This window comes from Coenobita brevimanus, chromosome 13 (genome assembly GCF_032717465.1).
Source record: "Coenobita brevimanus isolate Jiangsu-jjx chromosome 13, ASM3271746v2, whole genome shotgun sequence".
Lineage (NCBI taxonomy): Eukaryota > Metazoa > Arthropoda > Malacostraca > Decapoda > Coenobitidae > Coenobita > Coenobita brevimanus.
In genome coordinates this window covers 37,991,829-38,010,816 of record NC_136966.1, presented here as the reverse complement: position 1 = coordinate 38,010,816, position 18,988 = coordinate 37,991,829, and the positions used below count along the sequence as shown (strand labels likewise).

At 43.7% G+C, this 18,988-nt stretch overlaps 1 protein-coding gene across 1 annotated transcript in view; it reads left to right on the top strand.

The window, feature by feature from the left end:
- fwe (calcium channel flower) overlaps positions 1-18,988 on the top strand; it is a 211,924-nt gene that overhangs the window by 10,144 nt on the left and 182,792 nt on the right. The window contains exon 2 of the mRNA XM_080285184.1: positions 13,232-13,304. Within this exon, the coding sequence (XP_080141310.1) occupies positions 13,232-13,304 (73 nt within the window). The remainder of the gene's footprint in view (positions 1-13,231; positions 13,305-18,988) is intronic.

The window sequence follows — 18,988 nt, the reverse complement described above, 5'->3', positions numbered from 1 at the left end:
ATCACCTCCCAATCGTCATCACTACCAAAACCAGAATCACACCAGCTGGCCACAGACACACACACACTAATTATAAGAGAGCCAACTGGGAGGCCCTCACAGCTGAAACAAAACAACACTTTGAAACATTAAACAGTACATCCATCACAAACATCAACACCGTTGTGCACACTTTCAATACAATTATACGAAATGCAGACAAAAGACACATCCCTAGATGTAACAGAAAGAGACACAACCCCAACTTCGCACCAGAAATTCAAGGCCTCGTCAGTCAACGGGACACATTACGACACTCCCCAACACCCCATACACAAGACACCGTACAAAAAATACAAGAACTTAACACTCAAGTAAACAATAAAATATCAGAACAGCAAACACTAAACAGGAATAATTATCTCCAAACACTTGACCACAATTCAAACACCAGCAAACTCTACAAAACACTAAACAGCATCCTACTCTCCAACAGCAACACTACACAATCACATGCCGCCATCACAGCAACAGACACCATACCTTCAAACAGACAACAAGCAAACACTCCCATAAATCACTTTTCACATGTCTGCCATGTAAACCCCCATCACAACGACTGAATTATCATCTGACGTAAGAGGCAGTTCGCCACAGATCCAGACTTCGCACATTTCACATACAACCAAACGAAGCAGATCATTAGCAACCTTAAGCACTCATCTGCCTGTGGACCAGACAACATAAGCAACATTCACCTTAAACACCTTGGACCACAAGGCATACAAGCACTCACCAACATATCAAACTACAGCTACTCACACAACATAATCCCCAACATCTGGAAGCATGGCATTATCATCACTATCCTCAAACCCAACAAAGACCCCATGTTGCCCTCCTCACACCACCCCATCACTCTCCCCTACACCCCCTCCAAAGTCACTGAACGACTGGTACTACAACTATGGTCCTTTCACCGCAAGAAGTCCGTTCAGGGTGGGGCCCACCTGTGAATCACCTATAGCGATACTGCCAAATCAGCTGTAGTACATGCCTCTCTCTCTCTCTTATTTCCCATCTATGTGCTATTTGAAATTGTTTTTTATATTCTGTATATAATAAAGGAAGCTGTATAGTACACTGAGTATCACTTTTTAGAATTATAACAACGATTTGAATGAATTCTACGACACGTGGCAGCGCTATTTTCCCATGTTGCCATGCCGAGGTCGGCGAGTGACCCAGGGTCAGAGAGAGGATTATAGGCCTACAGGGGAAACCTCTTAAAAATAAAATGCGCCTAGACTTTTACCTCATAGGTGGTGTGGAAAAAAGTTGAAAATAGATAATAGATATATACAATATATATATATATATATATATATATATAGAGAGAGAGAGAGAGAGAGAGAGAGAGAGAGGGGGGGGGGAAGAGAAACAGGTGAGATGGGGGTAGGTAGGGAGACAGAGTGATAATCCGATAATTGGTGGTCAAATTGGCAACGTCGCACTCGGGGGAATTCCAACTTCTGCCACACCCTGAACGGACTTCTTGCTATGAAAGGACCATAGTTACACCTCACATCCCCCTATCCCCATCACAACATGGTTTTAGGCCACCACACTCCACAAACACTCTTCTTACAGACTTTTAGGCCACTACACTCCACAAACACTCCTCTTACAGACCTTACACAGAGTTTTTGATGACATGAATTCACCTAGGTCACCACACAGAACACTCCTAGTCACACTAGACATGAGCAAAGCATTTGATGCCATCCTCCACCACAACCTCACAAACAAAATATTCAACACAAATATGCACAGTAACACAAAAAGGTGGCTGGCAAACTACGTAGCAAACAGATGTGCACATATAACATTTGGCAGTCAGTCTTTTAACATCAGAAACTTTACAAATGGCATCCCCTAAGGATCTGTTTTGTCCCCTACACTCTTTAACCCATACGTGCACGATATACCCACACCGCACACACAACAGATACACATAGCTTCCTATGCAGACAACATAACACTCACATGTACACACCAAAATGCAAACACAGTTGCATACATCCTCCAGCCTTACCTCAACACACTACATGAATGGTTTACCACAAACAGGCTCAAAATAGCCCCAGCCAAATCTACAGTGACCCTTCTCACAAACTGGACAGCAGAACACTGTCACATTCCACACCTCACCATAAACAACACTCCCCAATCACACCCACCCACCCACCCAAAATCCGTGGTGTTACATACTATACATCAGTGTCATGTAAACAACACATCACAAACATTAAAAATAAATTAGCACCAAGACTCAGTGCCTTGAGGTCATTGCTCATACAACATTTGGACACAACAAAGAAACCACCACCACAGTATACAAGCAATATATACGTTCAGTGATGAATTATGCAAGCCCTACTTGGGCTTCTAACCTCACTAAATCACTACAACACCCTACAGACCATACAGAACAAGGCCCAAAAAATAATCACAGGCTGCACAGCTACTACACACACAGACCACCTACATCAAGAAACCAAAGTCCTCAAAGTCAAGGATCATCTAGACATGAGAGGCACCCAAATTCTTTCTGCAGCCTCCACAAACCCACAACATCCACTACACTACAGTACATGGCAGCACATCCACACACACCAGGGAACATCAAAACAACACACGATATCATACACAAATAGTGTCATCTCTCCCCTTGCCTGCCTTAGACCACCTTCCAGAAGCATATCCATACTCAAATCACTCGCCACTCTATTCAGTCACTTAAAAACAACATACAGCTGCATGCACGGCCTCCTGATATCCACCCTTCTGAATCTTATCTCCCTTGTGAGGACAGGTCCACCTGGCCAGGCTGAGGTGTGTGCATCATCCAGCCCTCTTAAGTTACCAGAAGAGGCTGGATGACTCCGTTACTGATGCCTGTCCAAGATGTAACACAGCACCCCTTACTGTTAAGCACATTATGGAAGACTGCATTGCACACAATCACCTGTGCCAACAGCACAACATACACTCCTTGAGAGCTCTGTGGAAAAGCCCGGTCTCAGCCGTGGCCTTCCTTAGCCCCTTAAACGCAGATCGTCGCGTTTGTGACGCTCGGCGAAAAGGACATAATGGCGGGTCGTCGCGTTTGCGATTCTAGTAAATTTTGAATAACCGCGGGCAAGCAGGCTCCAGCTGGTATTGTCTATCAGTACCACCACCCTCTAGCTACAACTAGCATACTTTACCTTTGTACTACTGACCTCAGTTGTTGCCAAGTATCGCGTTTTCCCCCCATCCCCCCCCCACCACGGCCCGGCCAGCCTGACTGTGATACATGGCAGCGCTCTGAGCGCTCAGAACTGTAAATCTGTGCTCTCGTCTCACAAGCAGTTTATTCTACTAGGAAATGCTTGTTTCCCCAGTTGTAACACTAGCTTTTTTTCTCACGGTTTGCCCCTGTTTAGCGTCAGTTTACTGCAGGCTTTCAAAGTGACATTATGGCGAGTTCTAGCTCTTCCCAGTCAGTGCAAGCGGCCGACAGGAACAAGAATAAAGTGGCGGGCGTAAGGCAGAATAAAAAGCGCGCCGTGGTGATCTTTTGGGAAGTAATATGATTGAAAATAATGTAGTATACATGTTTTTAGCTGTGAAAATGGAAATGTTTGTTGAGTGACGGGAAGACCGCCGCCACAGTTCATGTCGGCCGTACGCTCCGTTGATTTTAGCCTTATTTTCAGTGCTTATTGTACAAATACGGAATCCTAACTACCTTTACGTTGTAGTATAAAGTTTACTGTGACAGAATGAGGCTGTGGTAGAGGGGAAACCGGGTTGCTGGAGGTGTGAAAGTGAAGATTTGGTTACCCAACTTTGCAAGTCTCCACAAGTCCTTGGGTAGTCCACGAAGGCTCAACACCTGTCTCTGGAGAAAGCTGAATGTAAGTACTATCTGCCATACCAAATATAATGTTCTAGGGTTAATCTCTGATTTTTGGCGAATATTTTCCTACAGGTACTCAGACCGCGATACAACCCCGCCACTCGGGGGTGAACGACTGTACACGGCCGCGTTTAAGGGGTTAGGGACTCGGGGCTGTTTAGCCAGACTGCCTAGGGAACAACTACTATAGTCTGTTTGACTGACCTGTGCAATTGAAATGCATGGGCCAAGTAGGGTGTGTTTGAATTGCGGCTGCTGATTGGCCACCGATGATTTAAGTCTACACTTGTCCTTATTGTAACACATATATATTTAAATTTTTAAACTGCCTTCAGTACAAGCTGCAAAATTAAATATGGAATAATTTCTGAAGCTGAAGAGGTCCAAATTAGCTTTAAAAGTATACTGTTATCAAAGAAAATTAAAGTTGATTATAAAGTTTCACAAAACGATGAGTGACATTTGAAATAATTTATCCACCCACGGTGTACATCCACGTCCGCTTGTTGCACTACATCCACGCATGGTGTACACTCACGTCCGCATGTTGCGCTATATTATTTATCCATGGTGCACATCTTCGTCCGCATGTTGCACAACAGTACATGCCTGCATTTACATCAATGACATCATCGGCAGCCAATCAGCAGCTGCGTATCAAACACACCCTACTTCCCGCATACATCTCAGCTGCACAGATCAATAAAATAGACTATACTACAACTACACACACACACACACACACACACACACAAAATGACGTGGATGTACACCGTGGGTGGATAACTTATTTCAAACACCACAGGTCGCCGACGGAGACAGAGCTCTTTGTGGATCATGGGGAATTAATTGCCGAACCAGCAGCAAAAAGGAACCCTGCCTATTGTGATTATGTAAATGAATACGTGAATGGTGGTGCCATATGATAGCGGTGAAAAAAGCGCAGATTGTGATCCAACAAGAGTACAAAATACAGTGAAAGTGTATAGTTTTCATAGGGTGCATTATGGCGGAGGGAGGCAAAGTGGAAAGTTTCCATAGGTTGCATCATGGCCGAAGGAGGCAGCCCTTTGTTTACACCTAATAGCGGCGAGTTTCAGGGCTTTACCGATGAGGATAAGGGCGAAGGAATTGTTAAACTGAATCAAACAAGAGTTACAGGAGTGGAGAAAATGGCAGAGAAGAATGTCCAGGAATTAAAGAAGGTAAGGTCAATAATTAGAGAGTTACAGGATCGGACCTTAGTACAGGTAAGCCCTTAATTCACGCGAGGGTTACGTTCCCAGACCCTTCGCGTATGTGGTAAATTTGCGTATGTGTTCTGCCCATGTGTGCACGTAATTACGCATGTGTATTAAGTGTATTACATCTGAATAATACTGTTTATGCACTACATACACCTAATGAACTAGCATAAAGTAAGAAAAACAACAATAATGTAAGAAATTTACCACTGAAAGCTGAGAAGCACAGGTACAGGTGGAGACAGTATCAGTCTGGTGCCTCCCGTATGCTACAATTTCTACCTTCTTTATTGTACAAACAGTTGACTCATTCACTCCAAACATACGGTTCCAAGACAATTTATAGGCGTAGGTGGAGACACTTTAGCACAGTCTGAATCACTGGCTCTCACTGCCTCCCGTATGCTATGTTCTGCCTTCTTTATTGTACGAAGAGTTGTCTCATTCACCCCAAACATACGATTCCAAGACAATTCACCGTCAAAACATGGACGATTCCCCATCAGGACAATTTGCATCCTGGACGATTCCCCGCCATTCTATAAACATACGTATTATTGATTAATTAATACTTTAATAACTAATTTTCAGGGGGATTTTATAACTCATGTAAGTAAAAAACTAGTGTACTCTACTTGCTAAATAAACTGGTATGTAAATAAATGACGGGGAATCGTCCTGACGGCGAATTGTCACCGACATTCCTTCACTAAGTTTGCCTAACACTTTAACTTTCTATGTCAGTGACATCACCTAACGAGTCCATTTTGGTGTGTTACCACATGCATCACTAGCAATACGCTTAGGCCCCATGTTGGCAAACAAGGCAAGCAATCACTGGAAGGCAGAAAAATAAGCCATAAATGACGACTTGCGAGTCAAGCACGGTTCGACCGTCGGATTCAAACTGACTGTGTGCGTGGTAGGCCGACCTTCCACACACACACACACACACACACACACACACACACACACACACACACACACATTTATGCACACGGGTAGCAGGTAGGCATGGTGGGAGGAGTTAATAACTAATTTTCAGGGGAATTTTAAAACTCATATAAGTAAAAAACTTACTGAAAGCTGACAAACACAGGCGTTGGTGGGTGGTAGAGTGGGTGGTGGAGCAGGGATTTACTGAGTGGTGGGAGGAGGAGTCAACGGGTCATCAACCTTATTTTCCTCAACATCATCTTCGTCACTTTGGATGACTGGGGTTGTAGACTGATTGGGGGATGTACGTGATGAACGCTGGCTGAAGAACATTGTTATTTTAGGTTGAGATACAGCTCGCTTCATGTCACCGAAGATTTGCCGGTAACAAGCAAAAGCATTTTCAGCCTGTTCTTTACACTTAAGGGATCTTATCATGTTGGGGTCTATGTTGTAAAAATGTTCTGTTACTGCCTTCAGCATCCTTAAACCCTCAGCCAAGTTATCTAGCGTCAACTGAGATGCAGGCGAGCCATCATCAACCTTCTCATCCTCCTCATCCTTCTCAGTAGACTGAGTCAGCTCCACCAGATCCTCGTTTGTTAACTCTACTCTGTGACTCTCCAGCAGTTCCTCCACTTCCTTTTCATCCATATCGTCAAATCCTTCCCCACCAATCTGTCGTGCCAGTGATACGATGTGGGAGGCAGTGGATTTTTTTGAGACAGACTCAAACCCCTTAAATTCGTGAACACATTCTGGCCACAATTTTTTCCAACATGCATTCACTGTGTGTGGTTTTATTTCGTCCAAGGCCCCCTTGATTGTCTGAAGGCAGTCGGCGATGCTGTAGTCCTTCCACATCTGCATGATGGACTTATTCTCATCCTCCATCCCAGCCGCAATGCGCTGCATGCACTTTTTGGTGTAATGTGCCTTAAAGCGCGATTAACACCTTGATCCAAGGGGTTGAATTAATGAAGATGTGTTAGGGGGGAGGTAGAGGATCTTAACACCCTCAGTTTCAAGTTCGTGGGCTGGTGGATGTCCAGGGGCATTATCCAAGATGAGGAAGACCTTGAAGTCAAGCTTTTTATTACACAGATAATTACGCACTTCAGGTAAGAAGTTGGAGTGGTACCAGTCCTTCAGGAGAGGCTGGGTAGCCCATGCCTTAGCGTTTGCCATCCAGAAGGCAGGTAGCTGCTTCTTGTCTTTTCCTTTAAGGGCACGAGGATTCTGAGCCCTGTAAATTAAGCCCGGCTTAATCATAAAACCAGCTGCATTGCAACAGAACATCAGCGTAAACCGATCTTTGGCTACCTTGAATCCTGGGGCATGGTCTCCTGACGGCTGAGGAAGGTCCTGGCAGGCATCTTTTTCCAGAAGAGAGCAGTTTCATCCATGTTGAAGACCTGCTCTGGCAGGTAGCCTCCCTCATTAATTATATCACTTAGTTCAGCCGGGAAGTCACATGCTGCCTCATGATCAGCTGATCTACTCTCTCCACAGATGCGGAGGTTAAGAAGGGAAAATCTCTTCTTAAAATTTTCAAACCACCCTTTGCTTGCACTGAAAACTGGGGTGTCAGGAGCTGATGAAGCGCCTTCACCTCCGTCAGCTTCACACACAGTCTGGTACAGAGAAAGTGCTTTCTCTTTAATTATGTTGGAGTCAAGGGGTATACCACGCTTGTGAGAGTTGTCCATCCACAAAAATGGGCATTTTCCATCTTTATAATGTGCTTCTCTCTCTTATAATGAGACACTTTAGCACAGGCTGGTGCACTAGCCCTCACTGCCTCACATATGCTACTTTCTGCCTTCTTTATTGTACGAACAGTTGACTCATTCACCCCAAACATACGACCAACAGCACTCGCTGATATTCCTTCTCTAAGTTTGTCCAACACTTTAACTTTCTCTGTCAGTGACATCACTTTACGAGCCCGCTTTGGTGTGTTACCACGTGCATCACTAGCACCACGCTTAGCCCCCATGTTGGCAAACAAGGCAAGCAATCACTGGGAGGCAGAAAAATAAGCCACAAAAAACGATTCACGAGTCATGCACGGTTGGAGGGTCAGATTCAAACTGTGTGGCGCGTGGGAGACCAACCTCCCACACGCACACACACACACACACACACACACACACACACACACACACACACACACACACACACACACACACACACACACACACGTACACGCACGGGCGGCGGGTTGGCATTTTTATATTTTATTTATTTCTCTCATATATTAAAATTATTTATTTGAATACTATAATTTAATATTTTAATTATTGTACCAAAAAATTCGTGGATAATCGAAATCGCGTGAAAAAATTCCGCATGAATTAAGGGATAACCTGTACAGGATAAAGAGATTAAGATACTTCAGAACAAGTTGGATAACATCTGTACATGCATTGCTGGACAAGAAAGGCAAGTTATGGAATTAAAACCGAGTAAGAATCTGCCTTAAATGAAATAAAACAGCTCAAGAGGGAAAATAAGAGGTTGGAAGAAGAAAGGAACAGGATGAAAATAACTAGAAGAGCATGAATCAAAGTCAAGGATGCATGATGAACATATTAAGGAAATCAAGGAGCAGCACAAGGGGTGGAAGAAAATCCAGGAGGAAGGAAATATAAATCTGAAGGAGATCATAGAACATCAAAGCAGTGAAAAGGTGGAAAAGGAAGTTGTTAGGGTACTAAGTAGAGAATCTTTAGTCAGGGATGTAGCAGACAAGAAAAAATGAGTGATAATTTCGGAACTAAAAGAAAAACGGATGACAATAAGGTCAGAAAGGGAAAGAGAAGAACTGAATAAGGCAGAGATTGTATCAGTAGTTATGGAAAGTAACAATGAAGCTCAAGAAGAGATTGAAGAGGTGTCTAGGCTAGAAAAGTACGAGGAAAGAGGGGCGAGGCCACTTAAAGTAAAGTTTAAGTCTCAGGCAGTGGTAAATGAAATTATCAGAAAAGGAGGAGCTCAAGAATGTTTGGATAAGGAGAGACGCAAATGAGGAAGAAAGAGCTGAGATAAAGGGGCTATTAAAGGAAGCAAAGGCAAAAAACGAACAGAGAACGGAGGAAGAGAAGACAGTGTTCTATTGGAGAGTTATGGATCAGAAATTGTGGAAGTGGTACCGATGGAGAGAGGGAGAGAAGAGGGAACAAAGAACAGTGAAAAAAGTTGGAAAGTGGCGTATACTAATGTTGATGGTTTAATATCGGCAAGGTTAGAAATCAACGATTACTTGAGAGTACATGAACCGGATATTATGTGCTTTATAGAGACCTAGTTAAGAGAGGATATTGACATCCATATGGAAGATGGCAAATACAAACTGTGAAGAAGAGACAGAAAAGAAAAAATGGGAGGAGTGATGATAGCAGTGAAGAATAACATCAGTGTGAAAAATGTGGAACTGGGAGAGGGTAAGGCTGAAGCAATAAATATGAAACTAGAAACCGGAGAGAATGGCAAGAGAGACATCGCAGTGGTATACATTCCCCCTAAGACAAGGGCGTGGAATGACAATGAATATCAGGAGATGTTATTAGACATGGGTAGCTATCTCAAGAAAGTGATTGAGAAAAGCAATAACATAATCATGATGGGGGATTTTAACTGTAAAGAAGTGAACTGGGAGAAATGGGATTCGGGAAGCAGTGGAGATTCCTGGGGCACTACAGGGTTAAACATTGCAATGAATAATGTTATGACCCAATGGGTCAAAGAAGAGACTAGATTCAGAGGAGATTACACTCTAGCAAGATTAGATTTACTAGTAACTAAAGAATCTGATGAACTTGAAAATTTATGATATCAGTGTCCTATAGGAAAAAGTGATCATGTGGTCATTGAGTTCCAGATGATAAAAGGGAATGTGATGCCAAGAGATGAGCTTATAGGCAGGGAAGATATAACCCCGGGAAAACAAACTTTACAGGATTGAGGCAATTTTTCGAAAATGAGGATTGGAGAAAATACAGAGAAATGAGAGATGCAGAGGCAGTGGGATATCTTTCTAGACCTCTATAATGCTGAAGTGCAGAAACACGTTCCAAGAATAAGTGGGAAAGAAAACAGGGAGAAGGATTGGTTTAACAGAAGGTGCATGACAGCAAAAAAAAAGAGAGGGACATGGCATGGAACAAATGGAGAAAGTGAGGTAATAATAAATCAAAGGAAGAATATAAAAGAACCAGAAATTGTATACAAGAATACACAGAGAGGAAGAAAGGAACTTTGAAAAAGGTATAATTGACAAAATTAAGGAAGAACCCAAATCGTTTAATAGATTTGTTAATGGCAAATTGAAACAAAAGGAAGGAATTACCCAACTGAAAGTAGAAGGAGAGATCTACAAAGATGCATCAATGCAAGCTGAAATAATGAACAAATGTTTCCAATTGGTTTTCACTAAAGAAAGGGATTTTGTGGAGGGGGAAGGTGTGACTAGAAATGTAGTGATCAAAGACATAAAAGTGGAAGTGTATAAATTACTGGAAACTCAAGATGTATGGAAACTCCCAGGACCAAATGGAATCTCTACCTGGGTACTGAAAGAATGCAGAGAACAACTGGCAGATAAGATTCACGATTTAATTGTGTGTTCTCTGGAAGAAGGGAAAGTGCCTTGGGAATGGAAGATGGCCAATGTGGGTACCAAGTTATAAGGGAGGAAACAAGGAAGAACCCCTGAATTATAGACCAGTGTCCCTGACCAGCGTAGTTGCAAAATTGTGCGAGAGAATTCTGAAAGACAGATCGATAAAATATCTGGAGGAGATGAACATGTTGGCTGAGAGCCAGTTTGGATTCAGAAGTGGATGGTCATGTGTTTTCAACTTGTTGAACTTTTAATCTAGAGCAGGGGTGGGCAACCTCCGGCCCGAGGGCCAGATCCGGCCCGCAGAGTCCGAACTCATGGCCCGTCACCCTGCTTGATATTTATATAACAATCCGGCCCGCAACAGCCTAGCCAACTAAATGAGTAAGTAGGTGCCTCGCGACGTGATTGCGGCGAGTAGCGCGGGGCAAGTTTGTATGACTGAGATCTTTACCACAGAAGCACCACGGAAAATCGCCAGGGAGAAAATGGTGAAGCTTCAGTGTAATGATGAACTGAAGGCAAAGTACCGTACCACTTCTCCACTGTCCTTCTTCCGTGACCTCGTCCTCCCTTCTGACAAATTTCCAAATTGCATTGAGCATGTAAAACTCATCGTTGCTATGTTTGGCAGCACTTACTGTTGTGAGCAACTCTTTTCAAAAATGAAATATACAAAGTCTCGCATTCGCTCCCAGCTAAGTGACCCCCACCTCAATGACATTCTGCTCTTGTCTACATCATCAATCGATCCAGACTTTGAATCACTTCTCCATGGCAAACAGCACCAACCATCCCACTAATTTGCATGTCTCTTGATAAAACTGTTTTCTGCAGTCACTGATTTGCATGTTTTTCAATAAATTTCTAGTAATCTAGTCACTGGTTTGCATGCTTTTTTACAAAATTTTTGTATATTGTCACAAACTGTTTTCTGCAGTCACTGATTTGCATGTATTTCAATAAATTTCTTGTCATCTAGTCACTGGTTTGCCTGCTTTTCTATATATATATATTTTTTTGTATATTGTCACAAACTGTTTTCGGCAGTCAATGATTTGCATGTTTTTCAATAAATTTCTTGTAATCTAGTCACTGGTTTGCATGCTTTTCTGTAAAATTTTGTACACTCACTTTTGGGTTCTCTTTGGCACTCCAGCCCGCAGGCTACTGCTAGAAGCTTTCTCTGGCCCTTGCACTGAAAAGGTTGCCGACCACTGCTCTAGAGCGATTGACGTGCTGCAGGAGAGAGACAGCTGGGTGGATTGTGTGTATCTAGATTTAGAGAAAGCCTTTGATAAGGTACCCCACAAGCGACTAATGTGGAAATTGGAACGCGTAGGAGGACTGAAGGGAAACGTCCTGGAGTGGATGAGAGACTCTTGAGAGACAGACAAATGAGGACAGTAATAAAGGACAAGATGTCTGAATGGAGGGAGGTAACAAATGGAGTCTCACAGGGCTTGGTGTCAGCGCCAGTAATGTTTCTTTTGTACGTAAATGATACGGTAGATGGAATGAACAGTTATGCAAGTCTGTTTGGTGATGATGCGAAGATCTTGAGGAGAGTAGAAGTTGAGGAAGACTGTAAAATGCTGCAGGAAGACCTGAATAGGATCCAAAATTGGAGCCAGATTTGGGAAATGAAATGTAACGCAAAAAAATGTAAAATATTGGAAATGGGTAAGAATGCCAAGAGGCCATCACTGAATTACATGATGGGTAATGGACCAATCAAAAAAGTGAGAGAAGAGAAAGATTTGGGAGTGCTGGACCAGGATAGTTTGTCACCAGAAAAACACATTAACAAGATAGTTAGAGAGATGTACAATCTCTTGACTGAATACGAGTGGCATTCCATTACATGGATGAGGAAATGATGAAAAAATTGATAGTGGCCATGATCTGCCCCAGGTTGGAATGTGTGGCAGTAGTGTGGTCCCTGCACAAGAAGAAAGATATAAATAAGGTCGAGAGAATACAAAGAATAGCAACCAAGATGGTCCCCAGCCTGGCAGATCTGTTTTACGGAGAGAGGCTGGAAAAGCAGGACCTGCCTTCCCTAGAAGAAAGAAGAGAGAGGGGCGATATGATTGCAGTGTTCAGGGCCATGATGGGACTAGATAAAATTGATAAAAATGATCTGTTTGGATGGGATGGGAGAGTAACAAGAGGACATGGAATGAAACTGAAAATCCAAGTTGTTTGAAGGATGTCAAGAAATATAGCTTTCCAAATAGATGCATAGACCTGTGGAACAGCCTGGACAAAGAGGTTGTCTGGTCTAAGCACTTAAATGAGTTCAAAACAAAATTTGACAACGAGAAAAAGAGACGGGACCCAACGAGCGTAGCTCATATCCTATATATCACAACTAGGTAAATACACACACACACACACACACACCAGTATATAGTAGTATGAGTTGTATACAGTATATTCTTGTATTTCAGTATTAGTTTTACATCAGTTTCTGTTTTTCAGTTGCTATGGGTCTTGGAGTGCTGACGTGTATCACTGTGTATCCAACGTGCATCGTAGCGGGTATTTGGCAGATGTAAGTATAACATAGATACCCTGTGGTCCAAAGCTACCAGTTGAAATTCATTGACCATCTGTATCCATCTTTTATAATCATAGAAATATTATTCTGCACCCATGTCGTGTATTACGGGATGTTTCACACACAAGAATTGAGGATTACCAGCACATCAAAATTGAACACATTCATTTCTACAAATAATTTCAAAGCTCATTAGTGGTAGGTGGTGGCGACCATCATCCACTCACTTGATGTAGTGCTGCCTACTTCTTCCTTAGCCTTTATCATTCTTTTTCTGTGCCTGCCCTCCTCTCTTCCTATTTCTCCCATCTTTCCTGTCACTACTTAATGCTTTTCTTTCCGTTACAGGTGGCTTTACATTGAGTGACAAGCCATATGGTTACCTGCAAGCCAAGAAACCATTTACAACACTGGGTGGTAACCATATAACCAAACCATACGTGCTTCCTACGTGTCAACTGGGTTGGTGGAGGGTTAGTGCCCCTCCCAAATGGCCACCTCGTACGGGATTATGGCGTCTGGCAATAGATAGATAGATAGATCACACATTGATGCAGATAATTTTTTGGTTGAGGGCACAGTATGCCTACAGTATGTCTCTCTCTCTCTTTTTTTTTTTTTTCTCCAAGGTGCTTGTTAAGGTACAAGAATATCTCCACATAGAAGGAATATTACTAATGCTGATTTTATGTATGCAATACGTTGTGATGTTTTGGAGCACTTCCTCTTATTTAATGAGAACTGCCTGCACTGGATTATGGTAGCTTCATTCCCTACTCCTTGAAAAAGGTGATAAAGGATTGACTTCTAAAGAATTCTAACCGTTATGGTCAGGAGCATGGGTTGAAACACACCTCTTCCCTTATCCTACTGTCATGTCCTTGCCCTCCTCCCTTATTTATTTATTTATTTTTTTTATGTATACGAGGTCTGTTCAGAGTCTGACCTTAGGCTCAAAAAATATAAATACAATAATCCCTCATTTATCCGGATTTGCAGTATTCGGACCTGTTCATTATCCCGATACTGAACCTTGGCTCTATTAAACCATTATCTGAATTTACTTGTCATTATCCGGATGTAAAAGTCCCCAAGAACTTTGGTTAGACAGCTGACATGTTCAGACATTTGGTATCGTGGCCGCTGGGCCCTAGCCATGAGCGTGAAATAGGCCGTAACCCACCACCTGATCTAAAATGTCCATCAACCCCTTTATTGAATAGTCAAAGTTGCGTGCTGGTCTGATCACTCCCAGCGAACCTCCAGCACCCGAGTAATACCGACCATAACCCGTAAGCGGTGTCAAAATGTTGGTAAGCATCCCCACCGAATGTCCAAAGTCGCACGGCCACTGGGATAAGTATTTTCCAACTGCCACTGTGCATCGAACACAGAGCACTAGCCACGAGTACATGTTCGGTGACAGCAGCTGTCTGCCTCTATCGAATATCCAAAGTTGCCCGGTTACCGGAAGTTGTGTGTCCGAATGGCCACCACACGTCTAACACAGACCAAAAGCCATGAGTAAACGTATGGTAAAAGCACCTGTCCGCCCTTACACCAAATGACGGGAGTCCCCCAGACACTGGGATTAGTGCAAAACCCCCCACCACACGCACCTGTCCACTTCCCTACCGAATGGTTAGAGTCATCTGGCAGCCCACATTAGTTATACACTGCCTAATGATGTACTGGTCATCCACTGTTGCCATCACATGATGACCCTTGCCTGGGCAAACAGATGTGAATCTTGTATGCAGATGTCAGGTTGCCACATTTTGCTTCCTCTGTGCCCAGAGGCAAGTGTAGGGTGTGATATGGCAATGCTGTACAGCTTGCCAGCCTACAAGCCTGCACCTAAGTTCCCGCCATTGGCTCCCCTGTGAGTGGTAACACTTGCAAGTATGGCTGTGAATGCGCTTGCGTTTGTGGCAGTCCTCTACTTTCTTCAGGTTGTGACCCCCTTCTGATGCATTCTCGTGTGTGTGAGTTGCCCCCACCACCACCTGAGAAGCGAAAAAGGAAAGTTTTGACTCTGGAGAACAAGCGTGAGACATTGAGCAAGGTTGATGCCGGCTGGGCCACAGAACTCATACTTCAGGAATATGATCTAGCCCATTCAACTTTGTTTTATATCAAGAAGTTACGGGACAAGCTTATGCAGTACAGACAGGACTTCGGCGAAAGCACAAGTAGGGGCGACAGGAAGGTCGTTGCCCAGGCTCGGCCCGCTGTTATTGACCAGTCGACATTGTTGTTGTTTCACCAGCAATGTGCTGCCGGTGTGCTTGTGCGTGGGACTAAGGTAAAGGCTGGACATGAAAAGTTTGCATGCCTGCGCAGTGTGCATGACTTAAGGGCTTCCAAAGGATGGCTTGGTCACTTCAAACTTTGCCATGGGCTTACAGGTTGTAAGGCACATGGTGAGCCTTGGATGTGGCAGCAAAGGATGTGGACCCGTTTTGCCAGAAAGTGCAGTGCCTGATCAAGTATGAGGGCCTTGTCCTTGGTCAAGTCTATAATGCTAACGAAACTGGTCTGTTCTGTCATTCACTGCCCACCAGCATCTTTGCAGAGGAAAAGAAGACTGTACCTGGTTGGAAGTTATCCAAACAACATATCTTTGTTTTGTGCTGTGCTAATGCTAATAGGATGTACCACCACACCCCCATTATTGTGGGGCATGCAGAACAACCATGTTGTCTCCCTGGGTTGATGGATCATCTGCCTGTTGTGTGGTACCATTCCGTGAAGGCCTGGTTGACTGCCCAGATCTTCAGAGACTGGTTTCACAGACACTTCATCAGGGAGGTTATCTGTTATCAAACGAAAGTCCTTGGTATTGCTCGCAACAAGGTGAAGGCACTCCTGCTCCTGGACAGTGTCCCCCCCCCCTCCCCCCCGAACCCACATCCATCCGAGAAGGATTTGGTTGCTGATGACTGGTGCATTAGGTGCATGACTCTGCCACCTAATACGACTGCTCTGATTCAGCCAATATAGCACGGTGTGATAGTGGCTGCCAAGATACTGAACTAGCGGAGGTTTCTCAAAGAGGTAATGGTAGTGCTAGAGGATGGGGCTGAGGACACATGTGGGGAGCAGATCTTGCAGAATCTTCGGTGTTGCGACTTAAAGTTTGCAGTGTTCAACTGAACGAACGCTTGGAAGAAAGTCTTAGTGAAAACCCTCAAAAGCGGTTGGTCTCGTTTCCTCCAGGGAAATGAAGCTGAGCGCAACTTCGAGGGGTTTGATGTGGACGATTTCCACCACATTCTTCGAATAGCAGGAGAGCAGGTGGATGTTGATGACGTGAGGGATTGGCTGGATGACAACGGCGGCGATCCTGGTTATCAGATGATGTGCAATGAGGAGAGCACTGCTGCTGCCTCTGTGGGCACGAGAGAGGACAGTGACACCAATGAAGATGAGGATGAAGACCCTGACTCACAGTCCCAAGCAAATCCATGACTCCCTCATATAATTGACAAACATGCCTGTCTGGAGATGCTGGAGTACGCTGAGCACCCGCACTGTGACAAGGAGTTGGTGCTGCTCAGCCGGCGATAGAGCTGCGGACAGTCAGGGATGCTGTCATCCTCTGGCACAGTCATCGGTCCTGTCATCAGACCTGGATCGACTCCTTCTTCAAGCCTGCCATCTGCATGAGTGCCAGCCCATTCTCACCACCACCACCACCACCACCACCACCACCACCACCACCACCACCACCTTCATCTTCACCATCGGACCCATCCGAGCATATCATCTACAGCCGTTGAGTCTTCATTGGATGTAAGTTTGCTGCTGTCTTCAGAGTCTCCTGAGGCGGGTAGGCCACCATCACTGCATGTACGTTACCACTCATCTCTCAGCTCCAGCAGGCAGAGGGGGAGGAGAAGGAGTTCTTTGACCATTGCTAAATGCAAAGGTTAGCCACTAGACCACATGGGACAGCTGTACACCTGCTGGAGGTGTGCGGGCTACAATGCCTGTCTGCAGTGCACTGGGTGGTAAGTACCCTAATCGACTTTTTTGGCAGGGAACTTTAGTTTTTTTTCATGGTTTTCTTGGTTTTTAAATTTATTTAGGATATTCCCATATATGTTTTGATGTCAGAATATGACAAATTGACCTGAAAGCACTGCCAAAATTAGGAGGAGTGCTGTACATACAGTAGTGTATAAGAAGGGTGTTATGGGGTTTTTATTATTATTGATTTTTTTTTTATGGTTACATACATAAATACATCATGTAATCCTGCATTGTCCCGTGAGGAGTGTAGGAGCCTGGGGCTAGACAAGTTGGTCCTGACATTTAAGATGAGAATGACCAGCTTCACTCATCCCTGTGTAGCATTATGTGAGCATTAAACCCCGACGACCTCTTGGATATAAACCAACACAGGCTCAGTCCAGTTGGAGTGCCTTAATTACCCACTACACCGCCAGGCACCACAGTTTGGTTATATGGTTACCACCCAGTGTAATAAATGGTTTCCTGGGGTACAGGAACCCATTTGGCTTGTTACTCAGCGTAGAGTCACCCGTAGACAGATGAAAGAGGAAAGAATGAAGGAAAGAATGACATAAGAGGAAGGAAGGAAAGAAGAACGAAAGAAAGGAAAGGGCAGCCACCCGAGAGCAGCTCTATATTGAGTGAGTGGATGGTGAGTGCCCCTGACTACCACCAATTACTTTTGATATTCCTGTGTGTGTTTTGATATCTCAATACTCTATGGCAGAATGACCGAAAAACACTTCCTCAGTTAGAAGGGGTACTGTACATAACAGTAGTGTACAGTATAGGTAGTGTGTTTTTTTATTTTCAGTGTTTTTTTTGGCATGGTTTTCCTGGTGTTAAAAATTATTTTGTTATTCCTGTGTGTGTTTTGATGTCTGAATATGGTAGAATGACCGGAAAGCTACCAAACTTAGGAGGGGTGTTGTATATACAGAAGTTTATAGATAGGATGTTTTTTGGTTTTTAATATTTTTTTGCAGGGTTTTCTAGGTTTTAAAAATAACATTCAGTATTCCTCTGTGTGTTTTAATGTCTAAATATGGCAGAATTACATGAAAAGAGTGCCAAAATAAGGAGGGATACTTTACATACAGTAGTCTATAGGTAGGGTGTTTTTTGGTTTTATTTTTATTTTATTTTTTTTTTTGTATGGTTTTCTTGTTAAATTTTTTTTTATTCCTATGTGTGTTTTTGTCTAAAAATGCCTGAATGACTGGGAAACACTGCCAAAGTAAACAGGGGTACTGTACAAATAGGTTAGGTGTAGGTTGGTGGTTGGGTATAGGCAGGGTCTGGGTATAGTAGTGGGGGGATCTTGTTCATTGTCTGGAGGGTGAAGTGCATGAATGGGTGCAGCAGGGAAGAAAGGTTGCTGGCTCCTTGAAAGCAGTGATAAGAAACAGGGAAGTGAGCATGGAAGTGAAAAAGCTACTACACGACAGTATTGTTATACCAACTCTAATGTGTGGAATTGAAGCTTGGACGTTGTTGGAGGGACAGAAGTCAAGAGTGAGAGCAGTGGAAATGAGTTATTTGAGAGGAGCATGTGGAGTCACATGGAGAGACAGGCTGACAAATGGTGTGGTGTGAATGTGATAGGAAGCGTTAGGAGAAACACATTAAGGTGGTTTGGCCATGTGGAGAGGATGGAGGTT